Source organism: Scyliorhinus torazame, chromosome 1, assembly GCF_047496885.1.
Source record: "Scyliorhinus torazame isolate Kashiwa2021f chromosome 1, sScyTor2.1, whole genome shotgun sequence".
In the NCBI taxonomy this organism is placed as follows: Eukaryota; Metazoa; Chordata; class Chondrichthyes; order Carcharhiniformes; family Scyliorhinidae; genus Scyliorhinus; species Scyliorhinus torazame.
In genome coordinates, this window is record NC_092707.1 from 410,100,479 (window position 1) to 410,122,622 (window position 22,144).

At 44.4% G+C, this 22,144-nt stretch overlaps 1 protein-coding gene across 1 annotated transcript in view; it reads left to right on the forward strand.

The window, feature by feature from the left end:
• LOC140428352 (uncharacterized) overlaps positions 1 to 21,720 on the forward strand; it is a 77,580-nt gene extending 55,860 nt beyond the window's left edge. Inside the window, exon 5 of the mRNA XM_072514732.1 lies at positions 20,212 to 21,720. Coding sequence (XP_072370833.1) covers positions 20,212 to 20,328 — 117 coding nt within the window. The 3' untranslated portion in view covers positions 20,329 to 21,720. The remainder of the gene's footprint in view (positions 1 to 20,211) is intronic.
• The last annotated feature ends 424 nt before the right edge of the window (positions 21,721 to 22,144 follow it).

A 22,144-nucleotide genomic window follows, 5' to 3' on the forward strand; every position in this document is an offset into this window, starting at 1 on the left:
GTGTTTAGATTGGGGGGGTGTTTGTTCTGTGTATAGTTTGGGGGTGGGCTTGTTCTGTGTTTAGTTTGGGGGAGGGTTTGTTCAGTGTTTAGTTTGGGGTGGGTTTGTTCTGTGTTTAGTTTGGGGGTGGGTTTGTTCTGTGTTTAGTTTGGGGGTGGGTTTGTTCTGTGTTTAGTTTGGGGTGGGTTTGTTCTGTGTTTAGATTGGGGGTGGGTTTGTTCTGTGTTTAGTTTGGGGGGATGTTTGTTCTGTGTTTAGTTTGTGGGGGTTTGTTCTGTGTTTAGTTTGGGGGGTGGGTTTGTTCTGTGTTTAGATTGGGGGGGTGTTTGTTCTGTGTATAGTTTGGGGGTGGGTTTGTTCTGTGTTTAGTTTGGGGGAGGGTTTGTTCTGTGTTTAGTTTGGGGGTGGGTTTGTTCTGTGTTTAGTTTGGGGTGGGTTTGTTCTGTGTTTAGTTTGGGGGTGGGTTTGTTCTGTGTTTAGCTTGGGGGTGGGTTTGTTCTGTGTTTAGCTTGGGGGTGGGTTTGTTCTGTGTTTAGCTTGGGATTGGGTTTGTTCTGTGCTTAGCTTGGGGGTGGGTTTGTTCTGTGTTAAGTTTTAGGTGTTTGTTCTGTATTTAGCTTGGGGGTGGGTTTGATCTGTGTTTAGTTTGGGGGTGGGTTTGTTCAGTGTTTAGTTTGCGGGTGGGTTTGTTCTGTGTTTAGTTTGGGGTGGGTTTGTTATGTGTTTAGTTTGGGGGTGGGTTTGTTCTGTGTTTAGTTTGGGGGAGTGTTTGTTCTGTGTTTAGTTTGAGGGTGGGTTTGTTCTGTGTTTAGTTTGGGGGGGTGTTTGTTCTGTGTTTAGTTTGGGGGGGTGTTTGTTCTGTTTTTAGTTTGGGAGGTGGGTTTGTTCTGTGTTTAGTTTGGGGGTGGATTTGTTCTGTGTTTAGTTTGGGGGTGGGTTTGTTCAGTGTTAATATTTGGGGTGGGTTTGTTCTGTGTTTAGTTTTGGGGTGGGTTTGTTCTGTGTTTAGTTTGGGGGTGGGTTTGTTCTGTGTTTATATTTGAGGTGGGTTTGTTCTGTGTTTAGATTGGGTTGGGTTTGTTCTTTGTTTAGTTTGGGGTGGGTTTGTTCTGTGTTTAGTTTGGGGGTGTGTTTGTTCTGTGTTTAGTTTTGGGTTGGGATTGTTCTGTGTTTATATTGGGGGTGCGTTAGTTCTGTGTTTAGTTTGGGGGTGGGTTTGTTCTGTGTTTAGTTTGGGGGTGGGTTTGTTCAGTGTTTAGTTTGGGGGTGGGTTTGTTCTGTGTTTAGTTTGGGGGTGGGTTTGTTCTGTCTTTAGATTGGGGTGGGTTTGTTCTGTGTTTTGTTCGGGGGTGGGTTTGTTCTGTGTTTAGTTTGGGCGGGTTTGTTCTGTGTTTAGTTTGGGGGTGGGTTGGTTCTGTGTTTAGTTTGGGGGTGGGTTTGTTCAGTGTTTAATTTGGGGGTGGGTTTGTTCTGTGTTTAGTTTTGGGTGGGTTTGTTCTGTGTTTAGTTTGTGCGTGGGTTTGTTCTGTGTTTAGTTTGGGGAGGGTTTGTTCTGTGTTTAGATTGGGGGTGGGTTTGTTCTGTGTTTAGTTTGGGGGTGGGTTTGTTCTGTGTTTAGTTTGGGGGGGTTTGTTCTGTGTTTAGTTTGGGGGTGGGTTTGTTCTGTGTTTAGTTTGGGGGTGGGTTTGTTCTGTGCTTAGTTTGGGGGTGGGTTTGTTCTGTGTTTAGTTTGGGGGTGGGTTTGTTCTGTGTTTAGTTTGGGGGTGGGTTTGTTCTGTGTTTAGTTTGGGGGGGTTTGTTCTGTGTTTAGTTTGGGGGTGGGTTGGTTCTGTGTTTAGTTTGGGGGTGGGTATGTTCAGTGTTTAGTTTGGGGGTGGGTATGTTCAGTGTTTAGTTTGGGGGTGGGTTTGTTCTGTGTTTAGTTTGGGGTGGGTTTGTTCTGTGTTTAGATTGGGGGTGGGTTTGTTCTGTGTTTAGTTTGGGGGGATGTTTGTTCTGTTTTTAGTTTGGGGGGGTTTGTTCTGTGTTTAGTTTGGGGGTGGGTTTGTTCTGTGTTTAGATTGGGGGGGTGTTTGTTCTGTGTATAGTTTGGGGGTGGGCTTATTCTGTGTTTAGTTTGGGGGAGGGTTTGTTCAGTGTTTAGTTTGGGGTGGGTTTGTTCTGTGTTTAGTTTGGGGGTGGGTTTGTTCTGTGTTTAGTTTGGGGGTGGGTTTGTTCTGTGTTTAGTTTGGGGTGGGTTTGTTCTGTGTTTAGATTGGGGGTGGGTTTGTTCTGTGTTTAGTTTGGGGGGATGTTTGTTCTGTGTTTAGTTTGGGGGGGTTTGTTCTGTGTTTAGTTTGGGGGGTGGGTTTGTTCTGTGTTTAGATTGTGGGGGTGTTTGTTCTGTGTATAGTTTGGGGTGGGTTTGTTCTGTGTTTAGTTTGGGGGAGGGTTTGTTCTGTGTTTAGTTTGGGGGTGGGTTTGTTCTGTGTTTAGTTTGGGGTGGGTTTGTTCTGTGTTTAGTTTGGGGGTGGGTTTGTTCTGTGTTTAGCTTGGGGGTGGGTTTGTTCTGTGTTTAGCTTGGGGGTGGGTTTGTTCTGTGTTCAGCTTGGGATTGGGTTTGTTCTGTGCTTAGCTTGGGGGTGGGTTTGTTCTGTGTTAAGTTTTAGGTGTTTGTTCTGTATTTAGCTTGGGGGTGGGTTTGATCTGTGTTTAGTTTGGGGGTGGGTTTGTTCAGTGTTTAGTTTGCGGGTGGGTTTGTTCAGTGTTTAGTTTGGGGGTGTGTTTGTTCTGTGCTTAATTTGGGGGAGGGTTTGTTCTGTGTTCAGATTGGGGGTGGGTGTGTTCAGTGTTTATATTTGGGGTGGGTTTGTTCTGTGTTTAGTCTGAGGGTGGGTTTGTTCTGTGTTTAGTTTGGGTGGGTTTGTTCTGTGTTTAGTTTGGGGGTGGATTTGTTCTGTGTTTAGTTTGGTGTTGGGTTTGTTCTGTGTTTAGTTTTATGTGGGTTTTTTCCATGTTTAGTTTGGGGGGTGTTTGTTCTGTGTTTAGTTTGGGGGTGTATGTTCTGTGTTTAGTTTGGGGGTGGGTTTGTTCTGTGTTTAGTTTGGGGGTGGGTTTGTTCTGTGTTTAGTTTGGGGGTGGGTTTATTCTGTGTTTAGTTTTGGGGTGGGTTTGTTTTGTGTTTAGTTTGGCGGTGGATTAGTTCAGTGTTTATATTGGGGGTGGCTTTGTTCAGTGTTTAGTTTGGGGATGGGTTTGTTCTTTGTTTAGTTTGGGGTGGGTTTGTTCTGTGTTTAGTTTGGGGGTGGGTTTGTTCTGTGTTTAGTTTGGGGGTGGGTTTGTTCTGTGTTTAGTTTGGGGGTGGGTTTGTTCTGTGTTTAGTTTGGGGGGGTTTGTTCTGTGTTTAGTTTGGGGGTGGGTTGGTTCTGTGTTTAGTTTGGGGGTGGGTATGTTCAGTGTTTAGTTTGGGGGTGGGTATGTTCAGTGTTTAGTTTGGGGGTGGGTTTGTTCTGTGTTTAGTTTGGGGGTGGGTTTGTTCTGTGTTTAGTTTAGGGATGGGTTTGTTCTGTGTTTAGTTTGGGGTGGGTTTGTTCTGTGTTTAGATTGGGGGTGGGTTTGTTCTGTGTTTAGTTTGGGGGGATGTTTGTTCTGTTTTTAGTTTGGGGGGGTTTGTTCTGTGTTTAGTTTGGGGGTGGGTTTGTTCTGTGTTTAGATTGGGGGGGTGTTTGTTCTGTGTATAGTTTGGGGGTGGGCTTATTCTGTGTTTAGTTTGGGGGAGGGTTTGTTCAGTGTTTAGTTTGGGGTGGGTTTGTTCTGTGTTTAGTTTGGGGGTGGGTTTGTTCTGTGTTTAGTTTGGGGTGGGTTTGTTCTGTGTTTAGTTTGGGGTGGGTTTGTTCTGTGTTTAGATTGGGGGTGGGTTTGTTCTGTGTTTAGTTTGGGGGGATGTTTGTTCTGTGTTTAGTTTGGGGGGGGTTTGTTCTGTGTTTAGTTTGGGGGGTGGGTTTGTTCTGTGTTTAGATTGGGGGGGTGTTTGTTCTGTGTATAGTTTGGGGTGGGTTTGTTCTGTGTTTAGTTTGGGGGAGGGTTTGTTCTGTGTTTAGTTTGGGGGTGGGTTTGTTCTGTGTTTAGTTTGGGGTGGGTTTGTTCTGTGTTTAGTTTGGGGGTGGGTTTGTTCTGTGTTTAGCTTGGGGGTGGGTTTGTTCTGTGTTTAGCTTGGGGGTGGGTTTGTTCTGTGTTTAGCTTGGGATTGGGTTTGTTCTGTGCTTAGCTTGGGGGTGGGTTTGTTCTGTGTTAAGTTTTAGGTGTTTGTTCTGTATTTAGCTTGGGGGTGGGTTTGATCTGTGTTTAGTTTGGGGGTGGGTTTGTTCAGTGTTTAGTTTGCGGGTGGGTTTGTTCAGTGTTTAGTTTGGGGGTGTGTTTGTTCTGTGTTTAATTTGGGGGAGGGTTTGTTCTGTGTTCAGATTGGGGGTGGGTGTGTTCAGTGTTTATATTTGGGGTGGGTTTGTTCTGTGTTTAGTCTGAGGGTGGGTTTGTTCTGTGTTTAGTTTGGGTGGGTTTGTTCTGTGTTTAGTTTGGGGGTGGATTTGTTCTGTGTTTAGTTTGGTGTTGGGTTTGTTCTGTGTTTAGTTCTTTGTGGGTTTTTTCCATGTTTAGTTTGGGGGGTGTTTGTTCTGTGTTTAGTTTGGGGGTGTATGTTCTGTGTTTAGTTTGGGGGTGGGTTTGTTCTGTGTTTAGTTTGGGGGTGGGTTTGTTCTGTGTTTAGTTTGGGGGTGGGTTTATTCTGTGTTTAGTTTTGGGGTGGGTTTGTTTTGTGTTTAGTTTGGCGGTGGATTAGTTCAGTGTTTATATTGGGGGTGGCTTTGTTCAGTGTTTAGTTTGGGGATGGGTTTGTTCTTTGTTTAGTTTGGGGTGGGTTTGTTCTGTGTTTAGTTTGGGGGTGTGTTTGTTCTGTGTTTAGTTTGGGGTTGGGTTTGTTCTGTGTTTATATTGGGGGTGCGTTAGTTCTGTGTTTAGTTTGGGGGTGGGTTTGTTCTGTGTTTAGTTTGGGGGCGGGTTTGTTCTGTGTTTAGTTTGGGGGTGGGTTGGTTCTGTGTTTACTTTGGGGGTGGGTTTGTTCAGTGTTTAGTTTGGGGTTGGGTTTGTTCTGTGTTTAGTTTTGGGTGGGTTTGTTCTGTGTTTAGTTTGGAGAGGTTTGTTCTGTGTTTAGTTTGGGGTGGGTTTGTTCTGGGTTTTGTTTGGGGGTGGGTTTGTTCTGGGTTTAGTTTGGGGGTGGGTTTGTTCTGTCTTTAGTTTGGGGGTGGGTTTGTTCTGTGTTTAGTTTGGGGGTGGGTTTGTTCTGTGTTTTGTTTGGGGGTGGGTTTGTTCAGTGTTTAGTTTGGGGGTGGGTTTGTTCAGTGTTTAGTTTGCGGGTGGGTTTGTTCTGTGTTTAGTTTGGGGGTGGGTTAGTTCTGTGTTTAGTTTGGGGGTGGGTTAGTTCTGTGTTTAGTTTGGGGCTGGGTTTGTTCTGTGTTTAGTTTGGGGGTGGGTTTGTTCTGTGTTTAGTTTGATGGGGTTTATTCTGTGTTTCGTTTGGGGGTGGGTTGTTCTGTGTTTAGATTGGGGGGGGGTTTGTTCTGTGTATAGTTTAGGGGTGGGTTTGTTCTGTGTTTAGTTTGGTGTTGGGTTTGTTCTGTGTTTAGTTTTATGTGGGTTTGTTCCATGTTTAGTTTGGGGGGGTGTTTGTTCTGTGTTTAGTTTGGGGGTGTATGTTCTGTGTTTAGTTTTTTTGGGGGGTTTCTTCTGTGTTTAGTTTGGGGGTGGGTTTGTTCTGTGTTTAGTTTGGGGGTGGGTTTGTTCTGTGTTTAGTTTGTGGGTGGGTTTGTTCTGTGTTTAGTTTGGGGGTGGGTTAGTTCTGTGTTTAGTTTGGGGGGTTTGTTCTGTGTTTAGTTTGGGGGTGGGTTTGTTCTGTGTTTAGTTTGGGGGAGGGTTTGTTCTGTGTTTAGTTTGGGGGAGTGTTTGTTCTGTGTTTAGTTTGAGGGTGGGTTTGTTCTGTGTTTAGTTTGGGGGGGTGTTTGTTCTGTGTTTAGTTTGGGGGGGTGTTTGTTCTGTTTTTAGTTTGGGGGGTGGATTTGTTCTGTGTTTAGTTTGGGGGTGGATTTGTTCTGTGTTTAGTTTGGGGGTGGGTTTGTTCAGTGTTAATATTTGGGGTGGGTTTGTTCTGTGTTTAGTTTTGGGGTGGGTTTGTTCTGTGTTTAGTTTGGGGGTGGGTTTGTTCTGTGTTTATATTTGAGGTGGGTTTGTTCTGTGTTTAGATTGGGTTGGGTTTGTTCTTTGTTTAGTTTGGGGTGGGTTTGTTCTGTGTTTAGTTTGGGGGTGTGTTTGTTCTGTGTTTAGTTTTGGGTTGGGATTGTTCTGTGTTTATATTGGGGGTGCGTTAGTTCTGTGTTTAGTTTGGGGGTGGGTTTGTTCTGTGTTTAGTTTGGGGGTGGGTTTGTTCAGTGTTTAGTTTGGGGGTGGGTTTGTTCTGTGTTTAGTTTGGGGGTGGGTTTGTTCTGTCTTTAGATTGGGGTGGGTTTGTTCTGTGTTTTGTTCGGGGGTGGGTTTGTTCTGTGTTTAGTTTGGGCGGGTTTGTTCTGTGTTTAGTTTGGGGGTGGGTTGGTTCTGTGTTTAGTTTGGGGGTGGGTTTGTTCAGTGTTTAATTTGGGGGTGGGTTTGTTCTGTGTTTAGTTTTGGGTGGGTTTGTTCTGTGTTTAGTTTGGAGAGGTTTGTTCTGTGTTTAGTTTGGGGTGGGTTTGTTCTGGGTTTTGTTTGGGGGTGGGTTTGTTCTGGGTTTAGTTTGGGGTGGGTTTGTTCTGTCTTTAGTTTGGGGGTGGGTTTGTTCAGTGTTTAGTTTGGGGGTGGGTTTGTTCAGTGTTTAGTTTGGGGTGGGTTTGTTCTGTGTTTAGTTTGGGGGTGGGTTTGTTCTGTGTTTAGTTTGGGGGTGGGTTAGTTCTGTGTTTAGTTTGGGGGTTGGTATGTTCTGTGTTTAGTTCGGCGGTGGGTTGTTCTGTGTTTAGATTGGGGGTGGGTTTGTTCTGTGTTTAGTTTGGGGGTGGGTTTGTTCTGTGTTTAGTTTGGGGGTGGGTTAGTTCTGTGTTTAGTTTGGGGGTGGGTTAGTTCTGTGTTTAGTTTGGGGCTGGGTTTGTTCTGTGTTTAGTTTGGGGGTGGGTTTGTTCTGTGTTTAGTTTGATGGGGTTTATTCTGTGTTTAGTTTGGGGGTGGGTTTGTTCTGTGTTTAGATTGGGGGGGGTTTGTTCTGCGTATAGTTTAGGGGTGGGTTTGTTCTGTGTTTAGTTTGGTGTTGGGTTTGTTCTGTTTTTAGTTTTATGTGGGTTTGTTCCATGTTTAGTTTGGGGGGTGTTTGTTATGTGTTTAGTTTGGGGGTGTATGTTCTGTGTTTAGTTTTTTGGGCGGGGTTTGTTCTGTGTTTAGTTTGGGGGTGGGTTTGTTCTGTGTTTAGTTTGGGGGTGGGTTTGTTCTGTGTTTAGTTTGTGGGTGGGTTTGTTCTGTGTTTAGTTTGGGGGTGGGTTAGTTCTGCGTTTAGTTTGGGGGGTTTGTTCTGTGTTTAGTTTGGGGGTGGGTTTGTTCTGTGTTTAGTTTGGGGGAGGGTTTGTTCTGTGTTTAGTTTGGGGTGGGTTTGTTATGTGTTTAGTTTGGGGGTGGGTTTGTTCTGTGTTTAGTTTGGGGGAGTGTTTGTTCTGTGTTTAGTTTGAGGGTGGGTTTGTTCTGTGTTTAGTTTGGGGGGGGGTGTTTGTTCTGTGTTTAGTTTGGGGGGGTGTTTGTTCTGTGTTTATATTTGAGGTGGGTTTGTTCTGTGTTTAGTTTGGGGGTGGATTTGTTCTGTGTTTAGTTTGGGGGTGGGTTTGTTCTGTGTTTATATTTGAGGTGGGTTTGTTCTGTGTTTAGATTGGGTTGGGTTTGTTCTTTGTTTAGTTTGGGGTGGGTTTGTTCTGTGTTTAGTTTGGGGGTGTGTTTGTTCTGTGTTTAGTTTTGGGTTGGGATTGTTCTGTGTTTATATTGGGGGTGCGTTAGTTCTGTGTTTAGTTTGGGGGTGGGTTTGTTCTGTGTTTAGTTTGGGGGTGGGTTTGTTCAGTGTTTAGTTTGGGGGTGGGTTTGTTCTGTGTTTAGTTTGGGGGTGGGTTTGTTCTGTCTTTAGATTGGGGTGGGTTTGTTCTGTGTTTTGTTCGGGGGTGGGTTTGTTCTGTGTTTAGTTTGGGCGGGTTTGTTCTGTGTTTAGTTTGGGGGTGGGTTGGTTCTGTGTTTAGTTTGGGGGTGGGTTTGTTCAGTGTTTAATTTGGGGGTGGGTTTGTTCTGTGTTTAGTTTTGGGTGGGTTTGTTCTGTGTTTAGTTTGGAGAGGTTTGTTCTGTGTTTAGTTTGGGGTGGGTTTGTTCTGGGTTTTGTTTGGGGGTGGGTTTGTTCTGGGTTTAGTTTGGGGTGGGTTTGTTCTGTCTTTAGTTTGGGGGTGGGTTTGGTCAGTGTTTAGTTTGGGGGTGGGTTTGTTCAGTGTTTAGTTTGGGGTGGGTTTGTTCTGTGTTTAGTTTGGGGGTGGGTTTGTTCTGTGTTTAGTTTGGGGGTGGGTTAGTTCTGTGTTTAGTTTGGGGGTTGGTATGTTCTGTGTTTAGTTCGGCGGTGGGTTGTTCTGTGTTTAGATTGGGGGTGGGTTTGTTCTGTGTTTAGTTTGGGGGTGGGTTTGTTCTGTGTTTAGTTTGGGGGTGGGTTAGTTCTGTGTTTAGTTTGGGGGTGGGTTAGTTCTGTGTTTAGTTTGGGGCTGGGTTTGTTCTGTGTTTAGTTTGGGGGTGGGTTTGTTCTGTGTTTAGATTGGGGGGGTGTTTGTTCTGTGTATAGTTTGGGGGTGGGCTTATTCTGTGTTTAGTTTGGGGGAGGGTTTGTTCAGTGTTTAGTTTGGGGTGGGTTTGTTCTGTGTTTAGTTTGGGGGTGGGTTTGTTCTGTGTTTAGTTTGGGGTGGGTTTGTTCTGTGTTTAGTTTGGGGTGGGTTTGTTCTGTGTTTAGATTGGGGGTGGGTTTGTTCTGTGTTTAGTTTGGGGGGATGTTTGTTCTGTGTTTAGTTTGGGGGGGGTTTGTTCTGTGTTTAGTTTGGGGGGTGGGTTTGTTCTGTGTTTAGATTGGGGGGGTGTTTGTTCTGTGTATAGTTTGGGGTGGGTTTGTTCTGTGTTTAGTTTGGGGGAGGGTTTGTTCTGTGTTTAGTTTGGGGGTGGGTTTGTTCTGTGTTTAGTTTGGGGTGGGTTTGTTCTGTGTTTAGTTTGGGGGTGGGTTTGTTCTGTGTTTAGCTTGGGGGTGGGTTTGTTCTGTGTTTAGCTTGGGGGTGGGTTTGTTCTGTGTTTAGCTTGGGATTGGGTTTGTTCTGTGCTTAGCTTGGGGGTGGGTTTGTTCTGTGTTAAGTTTTAGGTGTTTGTTCTGTATTTAGCTTGGGGGTGGGTTTGATCTGTGTTTAGTTTGGGGGTGGGTTTGTTCAGTGTTTAGTTTGCGGGTGGGTTTGTTCAGTGTTTAGTTTGGGGGTGTGTTTGTTCTGTGTTTAATTTGGGGGAGGGTTTGTTCTGTGTTCAGATTGGGGGTGGGTGTGTTCAGTGTTTATATTTGGGGTGGGTTTGTTCTGTGTTTAGTCTGAGGGTGGGTTTGTTCTGTGTTTAGTTTGGGTGGGTTTGTTCTGTGTTTAGTTTGGGGGTGGATTTGTTCTGTGTTTAGTTTGGTGTTGGGTTTGTTCTGTGTTTAGTTCTTTGTGGGTTTTTTCCATGTTTAGTTTGGGGGGTGTTTGTTCTGTGTTTAGTTTGGGGGTGTATGTTCTGTGTTTAGTTTGGGGGTGGGTTTGTTCTGTGTTTAGTTTGGGGGTGGGTTTGTTCTGTGTTTAGTTTGGGGGTGGGTTTATTCTGTGTTTAGTTTTGGGGTGGGTTTGTTTTGTGTTTAGTTTGGCGGTGGATTAGTTCAGTGTTTATATTGGGGGTGGCTTTGTTCAGTGTTTAGTTTGGGGATGGGTTTGTTCTTTGTTTAGTTTGGGGTGGGTTTGTTCTGTGTTTAGTTTGGGGGTGTGTTTGTTCTGTGTTTAGTTTGGGGTTGGGTTTGTTCTGTGTTTATATTGGGGGTGCGTTAGTTCTGTGTTTAGTTTGGGGGTGGGTTTGTTCTGTGTTTAGTTTGGGGGCGGGTTTGTTCTGTGTTTAGTTTGGGGGTGGGTTGGTTCTGTGTTTACTTTGGGGGTGGGTTTGTTCAGTGTTTAGTTTGGGGTTGGGTTTGTTCTGTGTTTAGTTTTGGGTGGGTTTGTTCTGTGTTTAGTTTGGAGAGGTTTGTTCTGTGTTTAGTTTGGGGTGGGTTTGTTCTGGGTTTTGTTTGGGGGTGGGTTTGTTCTGGGTTTAGTTTGGGGGTGGGTTTGTTCTGTCTTTAGTTTGGGGGTGGGTTTGTTCTGTGTTTAGTTTGGGGGTGGGTTTGTTCTGTGTTTTGTTTGGGGGTGGGTTTGTTCAGTGTTTAGTTTGGGGGTGGGTTTGTTCAGTGTTTAGTTTGCGGGTGGGTTTGTTCTGTGTTTAGTTTGGGGGTGGGTTAGTTCTGTGTTTAGTTTGGGGGTGGGTTAGTTCTGTGTTTAGTTTGGGACTGGGTTTGTTCTGTGTTTAGTTTGGGGGTGGGTTTGTTCTGTGTTTAGTTTGATGGGGTTTATTCTGTGTTTCGTTTGGGGGTGGGTTGTTCTGTGTTTAGATTGGGGGGGGGTTTGTTCTGTGTATAGTTTAGGGGTGGGTTTGTTCTGTGTTTAGTTTGGTGTTGGGTTTGTTCTGTGTTTAGTTTTATGTGGGTTTGTTCCATGTTTAGTTTGGGGGGGTGTTTGTTCTGTGTTTAGTTTGGGGGTGTATGTTCTGTGTTTAGTTTTTTTGGGGGGTTTCTTCTGTGTTTAGTTTGGGGGTGGGTTTGTTCTGTGTTTAGTTTGGGGGTGGGTTTGTTCTGTGTTTAGTTTGTGGGTGGGTTTGTTCTGTGTTTAGTTTGGGGGTGGGTTAGTTCTGTGTTTAGTTTGGGGGGTTTGTTCTGTGTTTAGTTTGGGGGTGGGTTTGTTCTGTGTTTAGTTTGGGGGAGGGTTTGTTCTGTGTTTAGTTTGGGGGAGTGTTTGTTCTGTGTTTAGTTTGAGGGTGGGTTTGTTCTGTGTTTAGTTTGGGGGGGTGTTTGTTCTGTGTTTAGTTTGGGGGGGTGTTTGTTCTGTTTTTAGTTTGGGGGGTGGATTTGTTCTGTGTTTAGTTTGGGGGTGGATTTGTTCTGTGTTTAGTTTGGGGGTGGGTTTGTTCAGTGTTAATATTTGGGGTGGGTTTGTTCTGTGTTTAGTTTTGGGGTGGGTTTGTTCTGTGTTTAGTTTGGGGGTGGGTTTGTTCTGTGTTTATATTTGAGGTGGGTTTGTTCTGTGTTTAGATTGGGTTGGGTTTGTTCTTTGTTTAGTTTGGGGTGGGTTTGTTCTGTGTTTAGTTTGGGGGTGTGTTTGTTCTGTGTTTAGTTTTGGGTTGGGATTGTTCTGTGTTTATATTGGGGGTGCGTTAGTTCTGTGTTTAGTTTGGGGGTGGGTTTGTTCTGTGTTTAGTTTGGGGGTGGGTTTGTTCAGTGTTTAGTTTGGGGGTGGGTTTGTTCTGTGTTTAGTTTGGGGGTGGGTTTGTTCTGTCTTTAGATTGGGGTGGGTTTGTTCTGTGTTTTGTTCGGGGGTGGGTTTGTTCTGTGTTTAGTTTGGGCGGGTTTGTTCTGTGTTTAGTTTGGGGGTGGGTTGGTTCTGTGTTTAGTTTGGGGGTGGGTTTGTTCAGTGTTTAATTTGGGGGTGGGTTTGTTCTGTGTTTAGTTTTGGGTGGGTTTGTTCTGTGTTTAGTTTGGAGAGGTTTGTTCTGTGTTTAGTTTGGGGTGGGTTTGTTCTGGGTTTTGTTTGGGGGTGGGTTTGTTCTGGGTTTAGTTTGGGGTGGGTTTGTTCTGTCTTTAGTTTGGGGGTGGGTTTGTTCAGTGTTTAGTTTGGGGGTGGGTTTGTTCAGTGTTTAGTTTGGGGTGGGTTTGTTCTGTGTTTAGTTTGGGGGTGGGTTTGTTCTGTGTTTAGTTTGGGGGTGGGTTAGTTCTGTGTTTAGTTTGGGGGTTGGTATGTTCTGTGTTTAGTTCGGCGGTGGGTTGTTCTGTGTTTAGATTGGGGGTGGGTTTGTTCTGTGTTTAGTTTGGGGGTGGGTTTGTTCTGTGTTTAGTTTGGGGGTGGGTTAGTTCTGTGTTTAGTTTGGGGGTGGGTTAGTTCTGTGTTTAGTTTGGGGCTGGGTTTGTTCTGTGTTTAGTTTGGGGGTGGGTTTGTTCTGTGTTTAGTTTGATGGGGTTTATTCTGTGTTTAGTTTGGGGGTGGGTTTGTTCTGTGTTTAGATTGGGGGGGGTTTGTTCTGCGTATAGTTTAGGGGTGGGTTTGTTCTGTGTTTAGTTTGGTGTTGGGTTTGTTCTGTTTTTAGTTTTATGTGGGTTTGTTCCATGTTTAGTTTGGGGGGTGTTTGTTATGTGTTTAGTTTGGGGGTGTATGTTCTGTGTTTAGTTTTTTGGGCGGGGTTTGTTCTGTGTTTAGTTTGGGGGTGGGTTTGTTCTGTGTTTAGTTTGGGGGTGGGTTTGTTCTGTGTTTAGTTTGTGGGTGGGTTTGTTCTGTGTTTAGTTTGGGGGTGGGTTAGTTCTGCGTTTAGTTTGGGGGGTTTGTTCTGTGTTTAGTTTGGGGGTGGGTTTGTTCTGTGTTTAGTTTGGGGGAGGGTTTGTTCTGTGTTTAGTTTGGGGTGGGTTTGTTATGTGTTTAGTTTGGGGGTGGGTTTGTTCTGTGTTTAGTTTGGGGGAGTGTTTGTTCTGTGTTTAGTTTGAGGGTGGGTTTGTTCTGTGTTTAGTTTGGGGGGGGGTGTTTGTTCTGTGTTTAGTTTGGGGGGGTGTTTGTTCTGTGTTTATATTTGAGGTGGGTTTGTTCTGTGTTTAGTTTGGGGGTGGATTTGTTCTGTGTTTAGTTTGGGGGTGGGTTTGTTCTGTGTTTATATTTGAGGTGGGTTTGTTCTGTGTTTAGATTGGGTTGGGTTTGTTCTTTGTTTAGTTTGGGGTGGGTTTGTTCTGTGTTTAGTTTGGGGGTGTGTTTGTTCTGTGTTTAGTTTTGGGTTGGGATTGTTCTGTGTTTATATTGGGGGTGCGTTAGTTCTGTGTTTAGTTTGGGGGTGGGTTTGTTCTGTGTTTAGTTTGGGGGTGGGTTTGTTCAGTGTTTAGTTTGGGGGTGGGTTTGTTCTGTGTTTAGTTTGGGGGTGGGTTTGTTCTGTCTTTAGATTGGGGTGGGTTTGTTCTGTGTTTTGTTCGGGGGTGGGTTTGTTCTGTGTTTAGTTTGGGCGGGTTTGTTCTGTGTTTAGTTTGGGGGTGGGTTGGTTCTGTGTTTAGTTTGGGGGTGGGTTTGTTCAGTGTTTAATTTGGGGGTGGGTTTGTTCTGTGTTTAGTTTTGGGTGGGTTTGTTCTGTGTTTAGTTTGGAGAGGTTTGTTCTGTGTTTAGTTTGGGGTGGGTTTGTTCTGGGTTTTGTTTGGGGGTGGGTTTGTTCTGGGTTTAGTTTGGGGTGGGTTTGTTCTGTCTTTAGTTTGGGGGTGGGTTTGGTCAGTGTTTAGTTTGGGGGTGGGTTTGTTCAGTGTTTAGTTTGGGGTGGGTTTGTTCTGTGTTTAGTTTGGGGGTGGGTTTGTTCTGTGTTTAGTTTGGGGGTGGGTTAGTTCTGTGTTTAGTTTGGGGGTTGGTATGTTCTGTGTTTAGTTCGGCGGTGGGTTGTTCTGTGTTTAGATTGGGGGTGGGTTTGTTCTGTGTTTAGTTTGGGGGTGGGTTTGTTCTGTGTTTAGTTTGGGGGTGGGTTAGTTCTGTGTTTAGTTTGGGGGTGGGTTAGTTCTGTGTTTAGTTTGGGGCTGGGTTTGTTCTGTGTTTAGTTTGGGGGTGGGTTTGTTCTGTGTTTAGTTTGATGGGGTTTATTCTGTGTTTAGTTTGGGGGTGGGTTTGTTCTGTGTTTAGATTGGGGGGGGTTTGTTCTGTGTATAGTTTAGGGGTGGGTTTGTTCTGTGTTTAGTTTGGTGTTGGGTTTGTTCTGTTTTTAGTTTTATGTGGGTTTGTTCCATGTTTAGTTTGGGGGGTGTTTGTTCTGTGTTTAGTTTGGGGGTGTATGTTCTGTGTTTAGTTTTTTGGGGGGGGTTTGTTCTGTGTTTAGTTTGGGGGTGGGTTTGTTCTGTGTTTAGTTTGGGGGTGGGTTTGTTCTGTGTTTAGTTTGTGGGTGGGTTTGTTCTGTGTTTAGTTTGGGGGTGGGTTAGTTCTGCGTTTAGTTTGGGGGGTTTGTTCTGTGTTTAGTTTGGGGGTGGGTTTGTTCTGTGTTTAGTTTGGGGGAGGGTTTGTTCTGTGTTTAGTTTGGGGTGGGTTTGTTATGTGTTTAGTTTGGGGGTGGGTTTGTTCTGTGTTTAGTTTGGGGGAGTGTTTGTTCTGTGTTTAGTTTGAGGGTGGGTTTGTTCTGTGTTTAGTTTGGGGGGGGGTGTTTGTTCTGTGTTTAGTTTGGGGGGGTGTTTGTTCTGTGTTTATATTTGAGGTGGGTTTGTTCTGTGTTTAGTTTGGGTTGGGTTTGTTCTGTGTTTAGTTTGGGGGGGTTTGTTCTGTGTTTAGTTTGGGGGTGGGTTTGTTCTGTGTTTAGTTTGGGGTGGGTTTGTTCTGGGTTTTATTTGGGGGTGGGTTTGTTCTGGTTTTAGTTTGGGGTGGGTTTGATCTGCGTTTCGTTTGGGGTGGGTTTGTTCTGTGTTTAGTTTGGTGGTGGGTTTGTTCTGTGTTTAGTTTGGGGGAGTGTTTGTTCTGTGTTTATGTGATGGTGGGTTTGTTCTGTGTTTAGTTTGGGGGGGTGTTTGTTCTGTGTTTAGTTTGAGGGTGGGTTTGTTCTGTGTTTAGTTTGGGGGGGTGTTTGTTCTGTGTTTAGTTTGGGGGGGTGTTTGTTCTGTTTTTAGTTTGGGAGGTGGGTTTGTTCTGTGTTTAGTTTGGGGGTGGGTTTGTTCTGTGTTTAATTTGGGGGTGGGTTTGTTCAGTGTTTATATTTGGGGTGGGTTTGTTCTGTGTTTAGTTTGGGGGTGGGTTTGTTCTGTGTTTAGTTTGGTGGTGGGTTTGTTCTGTGTTTAGTTTGGGGGAGTGTTTGTTCTGTGTTTAGTTTGAGGGTGGGTTTGTTCTGTGTTTAGTTTGGGGGGGTGTTTGTTCTGTGTTTAGTTTGGGGGGGTGTTTGTTCTGTTTTTAGTTTGGGAGGTGGGTTTGTTCTGTGTTTAGTTTGGGGGTGGGTTTGTTCTGTGTTTAATTTGGGGGTGGGTTTGTTCAGTGTTTATATTTGGGGTGGGTTTGTTCTGTGTTTAGTTTGGGGGTGGGTTTGTTCTGTGTTTAGTTTGGGGGTGGGTTTGTTCTGTGTTTATATTTGAGGTGGGTTTGTTCTGTGTTTAGTTTGGGTTGGGTTTGTTCTGTGTTTAGTTTGGGGGTTCGTTTGTTCTGTGTTTAGTTTGGGGGTGGGTTTGTTCTGCGTTTCGTTTGGGGTGGGTTTGTTCTGTGTTTAGTTTGGGGGTTTTGGTCTGTGTTTAGTTTGGGGGTGGGTTTGTTCTGTGTTTAGTTTGGGGTGGGTTTGTTCTGTGTTTAGTTTGGGTTGGGTTTGTTCTGTGTTTAGTTTGGGGGGGTTTGTTCTGTGTTTAGTTTGGGGGTGGGTTTGTTCTGTGTTTAGTTTGGGGTGGGTTTGTTCTGGGTTTTGTTTGGGGGTGGGTTTGTTCTGAGTTTAGTTTGGGGATGGGTTTGTTCTGAGTTTTATTTGGGGGTGGGTTTGTTCTGGTTTTAGTTTGGGGGTGGGTTTGATCTGCGTTTCGTTTGGGGTGGGTTTGTTCTGTGTTTAGTTTGGGGGTTTTGTTCTGTGCTTAGTTTGGGGGTGGGTTTGTTCTGTGTTTAGTTTGTGGGTGGGTTTGTTCTGTGATTAATTTGGGGGTGGGTTTGTTCAGTGTTTAGTTTGGGGGTGGGTATTTTCTGTGTTTAGTTTGGGGGTGGGTTTGTTCTGAGTTTAGTTTGGGGGTGGGTTTGTTCTGTGTTTAGTTTGGGGGAGGGTTTGTTCTGTGTTTAGTTTGGGGTGGGTTTGTTATGTGTTTAGTTTGGGGGTGGGTTTGTTCTGTGTTTAGTTTGGGGGAGTGTTTGTTCTGTGTTTAGTTTGAGGGTGGGTTTGTTCTGTGTTTAGTTTGGGGGGGGGGTGTTTGTTCTGTGTTTAGTTTGGGGGGGTGTTTGTTCTGTGTTTATATTTGAGGTGGGTTTGTTCTGTGTTTAGTTTGGGGGTGGATTTGTTCTGTGTTTAGTTTGGGGGTGGGTTTGTTCTGTGTTTATATTTGAGGTGGGTTTGTTCTGTGTTTAGATTGGGTTGGGTTTGTTCTTTGTTTAGTTTGGGGTGGGTTTGTTCTGTGTTTAGTTTGGGGGTGTGTTTGTTCTGTGTTTAGTTTGGGGGTGGGTTTGTTCAGTGTTTAGTTTGGGGGTGGGTTTGTTCTGTGTTTAGTTTGGGGGTGGGTTTGTTCTGTCTTTAGATTGGGGTGGGTTTGTTCTGTGTTTTGTACGGGGGTGGGTTTGTTCTGTGTTTAGTTTGGGCGGGTTTGTTCTGTGTTTAGTTTGGGGGTGGGTTGGTTCTGTGTTTAGTTTGGGGGTGGGTTTGTTCAGTGTTTAATTTGGGGGTGGGTTTGTTCTGTGTTTAGTTTTGGGTGGGTTTGTTCTGTGTTTAGTTTGGAGAGGTTTGTTCTGTGTTTAGTTTGGGGTGGGTTTGTTCTGGGTTTTGTTTGGGGGTGGGTTTGTTCTGGGTTTAGTTTGGGGTGGGTTTGTTCTGTCTTTAGTTTGGGGGTGGGTTTGTTCAGTGTTTAGTTTGGGGGTCGGTTTGTTCAGTGTTTAGTTTGGGGTGGGTTTGTTCTGTGTTTAGTTTGGGGGTGGGTTTGTTCTGTGTTTAGTTTGGGGGTGGGTTAGTTCTGTGTTTAGTTTGGGGGTTGGTATGTTCTGTGTTTAGTTCGGCGGTGGGTTGTTCTGTGTTTAAATTGGGGGTGGGTTTGTTCTGTGTTTAGTTTGGGGGTGGGTTTGTTCTGTGTTTAGTTTGGGGGTGGGTTAGTTCTGTGTTTAGTTTGGGGGTGGGTTAGTTCTGTGTTTAGTTTGGGGCTGGGTTTGTTCTGTGTTTAGTTTGGGGGTGGGTTTGTTCTGTGTTTAGTTTGATGGGGTTTATTCTGTGTTTAGTTTGGGGGTGGGTTTGTTCTGTGTTTAGATTGGGGGGGGTTTGTTCTGTGTATAGTTTAGGGGTGGGTTTGTTCTGTGTTTAGTTTGGTGTTGGGTTTGTTCTGTTTTTAGTTTTATGTGGGTTTGTTCCATGTTTAGTTTGGGGGGTGTTTGTTCTGTGTTTAGTTTGGGGGTGTATGTTCTGTGTTTAGTTTTTTGGGGGGGGTTTGTTCTGTGTTTAGTTTGGGGGTGGGTTTGTTCTGTGTTTAGTTTGGGGGTGGGTTTGTTCTGTGTTTAGTTTGTGGGTGGGTTTGTTCTGTGTTTAGTTTGGGGGTGGGTTAGTTCTGCGTTTAGTTTGGGGGGTTTGTTCTGTGTTTAGTTTGGGGGTGGGTTTGTTCTGTGTTTAGTTTGGGGGAGGGTTTGTTCTGTGTTTAGTTTGGGGTGGGTTTGTTATGTGTTTAGTTTGGGGGTGGGTTTGTTCTGTGTTTAGTTTGGGGGAGTGTTTGTTCTGTGTTTAGTTTGAGGGTGGGTTTGTTCTGTGTTTAGTTTGGGGGGGGGTGTTTGTTCTGTGTTTAGTTTGGGGGGGTGTTTGTTCTGTGTTTATATTTGAGGTGGGTTTGTTCTGTGTTTAGTTTGGGTTGGGTTTGTTCTGTGTTTAGTTTGGGGGGGTTTGTTCTGTGTTTAGTTTGGGGGTGGGTTTGTTCTGTGTTTAGTTTGGGGTGGGTTTGTTCTGGGTTTTATTTGGGGGTGGGTTTGTTCTGGTTTTAGTTTGGGGTGGGTTTGATCTGCGTTTCGTTTGGGGTGGGTTTGTTCTGTGTTTAGTTTGGTGGTGGGTTTGTTCTGTGTTTAGTTTGGGGGAGTGTTTGTTCTGTGTTTATGTGATGGTGGGTTTGTTCTGTGTTTAGTTTGGGGGGGTGTTTGTTCTGTGTTTAGTTTGGGGGGGTGTTTGTTCTGTTTTTAGTTTGGGAGGTGGGTTTGTTCTGTGTTTAGTTTGGGGGTGGGTTTGTTCTGTGTTTAATTTGGGGGTGGGTTTGTTCAGTGTTTATATTTGGGGTGGGTTTGTTCTGTGTTTAGTTTGGGGGTGGGTTTGTTCTGTGTTTAGTTTGGGGGTGGGTTTGTTCTGTGTTTATATTTGAGGTGGGTTTGTTCTGTGTTTAGTTTGGGTTGGGTTTGTTCTGTGTTTAGTTTGGGGGTTCGTTTGTTCTGTGTTTAGTTTGGGGGTGGGTTTGTTCTGCGTTTCGTTTGGGGTGGGTTTGTTCTGTGTTTAGTTTGGGGGTTTTGGTCTGTGTTTAGTTTGGGGGTGGGTTTGTTCTGTGTTTAGTTTGGGGTGGGTTTGTTCTGTGTTTAGTTTGGGTTGGGTTTGTTCTGTGTTTAGTTTGGGGGGGTTTGTTCTGTGTTTAGTTTGGGGGTGGGTTTGTTCTGTGTTTAGTTTGGGGTGGGTTTGTTCTGGGTTTTGTTTGGGGGTGGGTTTGTTCTGAGTTTAGTTTGGGGATGGGTTTGTTCTGAGTTTTATTTGGGGGTGGGTTTGTTCTGGTTTTAGTTTGGGGGTGGGTTTGATCTGCGTTTCGTTTGGGGTGGGTTTGTTCTGTGTTTAGTTTGGGGGTTTTGTTCTGTGCTTAGTTTGGGGGTGGGTTTGTTCTGTGTTTAGTTTGTGGGTGGGTTTGTTCTGTGATTAATTTGGGGGTGGGTTTGTTCAGTGTTTAGTTTGGGGGTGGGTATTTTCTGTGTTTAGTTTGGGGGTGGGTTTGTTCTGAGTTTAGTTTGGGGGTGGGTTTGTTCTGTGTTTAGTTTGGGGGTGGGTTTGTTCTATGTTTAGTTTGGGGGTGGGTTTGTTCTGTGTTTAGTTTGGGGTGGGTTAGTTCTGTGTTTAGTTTGGGGGTGGGTTTGTTCTGTGTTTAGTTTGGGGGGGAGTTTGTTCTGTGTTTAGTTTGGGGGGGTGTTTGTTCTGTTTTTAGTTTGGGAGGTGGGTTTGTTCTGTGTTTAGTTTGGGGGTGGGTTTGTTCTGTGTTTAGTTTGGGGGTGGGTTTGTTCAGTGTTTATATTTGGGGTGGGTTTGTTCAGTGTTTATATTTGGGGTGGGTTTGTTCTGTGTTTAGTTTGGGGGTGGGTTTGTTCTGTGTTTAGTTTGGGGGTGGGTTTGTTCTGTGTTTAGTTTGGGGGTGGGTTTGTTCTGTGTTTAGTTTGGGGGTGGGTTTGTTCTGTGTTTATATTTGAGGTGGGTTTGTTCTGTGTTTAGTTTGGGTTGGGTTTGTTCTGTGTTTAGTTTGGGGGGGTTTGTTCTGTGTTTAGTTTGGGGGTGGGTTTTTTCTGTGTTTAGTTTGGGGTGGGTTTGTTCTGGGTTTTGTTTGGGGGTGGGTTTGTTCTGGTTTTAGTTTGGTGTGGGTTTGATCTGCGTTTCGTTTGGGGTGGGTTTGTTCTGTGTTTAGTTTGGGGGTTTTGTTCTGTGTTTAGTTTGGGGGTGGGTTTGTTCTGTGTTTAGTTTGGGGGTGGGTTTGTTCTGTGTTTAGTTTGTGGGTGGGTTTGTTCTGTGATTAATTTGGGGGTGGGTTTGTTCAGTGTTTAGTTTGGGGGTGGGTATTTTCTGTGTTTAGTTTGGGGGTCGGTTTGTTCTGAGTTTAGTTTGGGGGTGGGTTTGTTCTGTGTTTAGTTTGGGGGTGGGTTAGTTCTGTGTTTAGTTTGGGGGTGGGTTTGTTCTGTGTTTAGTTTGGGGGTGGGTTTGTTCAGTGTTTAGTTTGGGGTGGGTTTGTTCTGTGTTTAGTTTGGGGGTGGGTTTATTCTGTGTTTAGTTTGGGGGTGGGTTTGTTCTGTGTTTAGTTTGGGGTGGGTTTGTTCTGTGTTGAGTTTGGGGGGGTGTTTGTTCTGTGTTTAGTTTGTTCTGTGTTGAGTTTGGGGGTGGGTTTGCTCTGTGTTTAGTTTGGGGGTTAGTTTGTTCTGTGTTTAGGTTGGGGGACAAGTGTCTTTTCTCGTGACATTATATCCTGTGCATCTGATTTTGTTGCAGCCGGAAGAGGCAGAATTATTTTACGCCGATATTCAGTTCTTCCGTCAGAATAACAGCCGCCCAATGTCACCAATCGTCGAGGAGGCGACTGTGTACGCTGCTGTCAAACGGGCCTAGTAACTTGAAATCAATTCTATAACAACTCAAACTGCTTTGCTGCCAGGCAATGTTTGCCGTCGTTAACACCTCCAACAGCAAGTGACGGTCTGCAAATCTTCACAACAGTGTCTGCATCATTTTACATCAGTTATTATTGAATTCCCCCAATGGGGCCGATTCCTCTTGGACTGTAGACCAAGGACATTGAGGCCAGTGCACAGCACTGGGCCCCCGTCCCCGGGATAGTGAGGCCCGTGCACAGCACTGGGACCCTGTCCCCGGCATAGTGAGGCTAGCACAGCACTGGGACCCTGTCCCCGGGCTAGTTCGGCGAGTGCACAGCACTGGGTCCTCCCAACTTTCTTTGACTTGATTTCCCACTTAAATATCATCGGAGATCCGTTATTATTGCCGGTGAATTAATAAAAGTGAATGTGATAAATCTGTCCTGGAACACAAGAATGTGATCATTGATTAGAAATCCAGGCCATGAGCCTGGGCCCTTAGTGTGTTTAATTACACTGATAGATTCAGTTAGGCTGCTTTAGATTTGCTGGGTCCTGCTGACTCAGGTCCTGTACATACCAGAGAAACAATGACCTGAATACTGCCCCTCGGTCAATTCAATGTTTCTAATGGTCAGTGACCAGGTCGAAGAAAAAAATCAATTTGGAGAGAGGATTTAAATCAGGGATTTGTTTGAAGCACTTGGGAGAAAGTTAATACTTTTTTAAAGTTTAAAACTGAATTGTGTGACAACTGCAACAATTTTTAATATTGACCGTATTTTATATATGTCAGCGTAATGCTATTAAAAGCCTGGGTTAAGGTATATATTATTCTGTTGCAATAATATTTTTAACAAATACTGGTTTAACTTATATGCAGACTCTGTCTCTGCAAATGGTGCAATTAAGATGTTGTAAAAGTGGTATATTCGTTGATTATAACTGTTTAATTATTTACCTATATGGGGCTAGTGGATTTTAGTACATAGAAATAAGTTTCCCTCGGGTTTAGATAATTGAGTGGTGGTGATTAGCTTTGTTGAGATGGTCGTAACACAGTCAGTGGGAGAGAGATGATGTAATTAAGGGGAGGAGCCAGGTCTGCAGCAGGCAATTTAGCTTTGGTTCTCAAAAGACAGGACTTGCAGCTTTCAACTGAAAGGGTCTCTCCTTTGCTGGAAGCAAATCTCTGCATAGAGGACAGCAAGTGTCCCCATTGTTTGCTTACTTTATTTACAAGTGGCTTTTGACCTGTAATGGGCTTTGCTTAATTGGCGATGAAGAAGGTATCAGTTAGAAGTTAAAATGTTTCCCTATTTTATTAAGAATTGATTTGCTGTTAACTGTAATTTATTTTCTGTGATGTTAATGTTGTTTAATAATAAAGTTTATTTTAACTAAATATATCCCTATTTGTCAGTGGAACCACTCCTGGGGTGAAATACTCTTTGTTCACAATTTTACAACTTTAAACAGAAGCGTTTGGAGTTCTGTGCGGTATCCGAGCAACTGATCTTCATTTGACACTTTGAAATGTATCCAGCTTCGGTATGGATGAGGGACAAAAATGATAGGTTGACGGGGACCCATTCACATTATCTGACCCACAGTGAGTTTTGATGTGGCTTTTGTCTATGGTGAACCAGAAAGGTGAATCGGCTGAAATGGTGTAGTTCTTTTTGTTGACGGTCCATCCTTAAACAAAGGGATGTGTGTGTTTCCCGGACGCCTGTGAATGTCCACATTTAATTAGGTATTTGCTTGATATTCAGGACTGCTTGGCGCAGAATGCCAAAAGTCACATGATTTTCAGTGGCCACATAAAT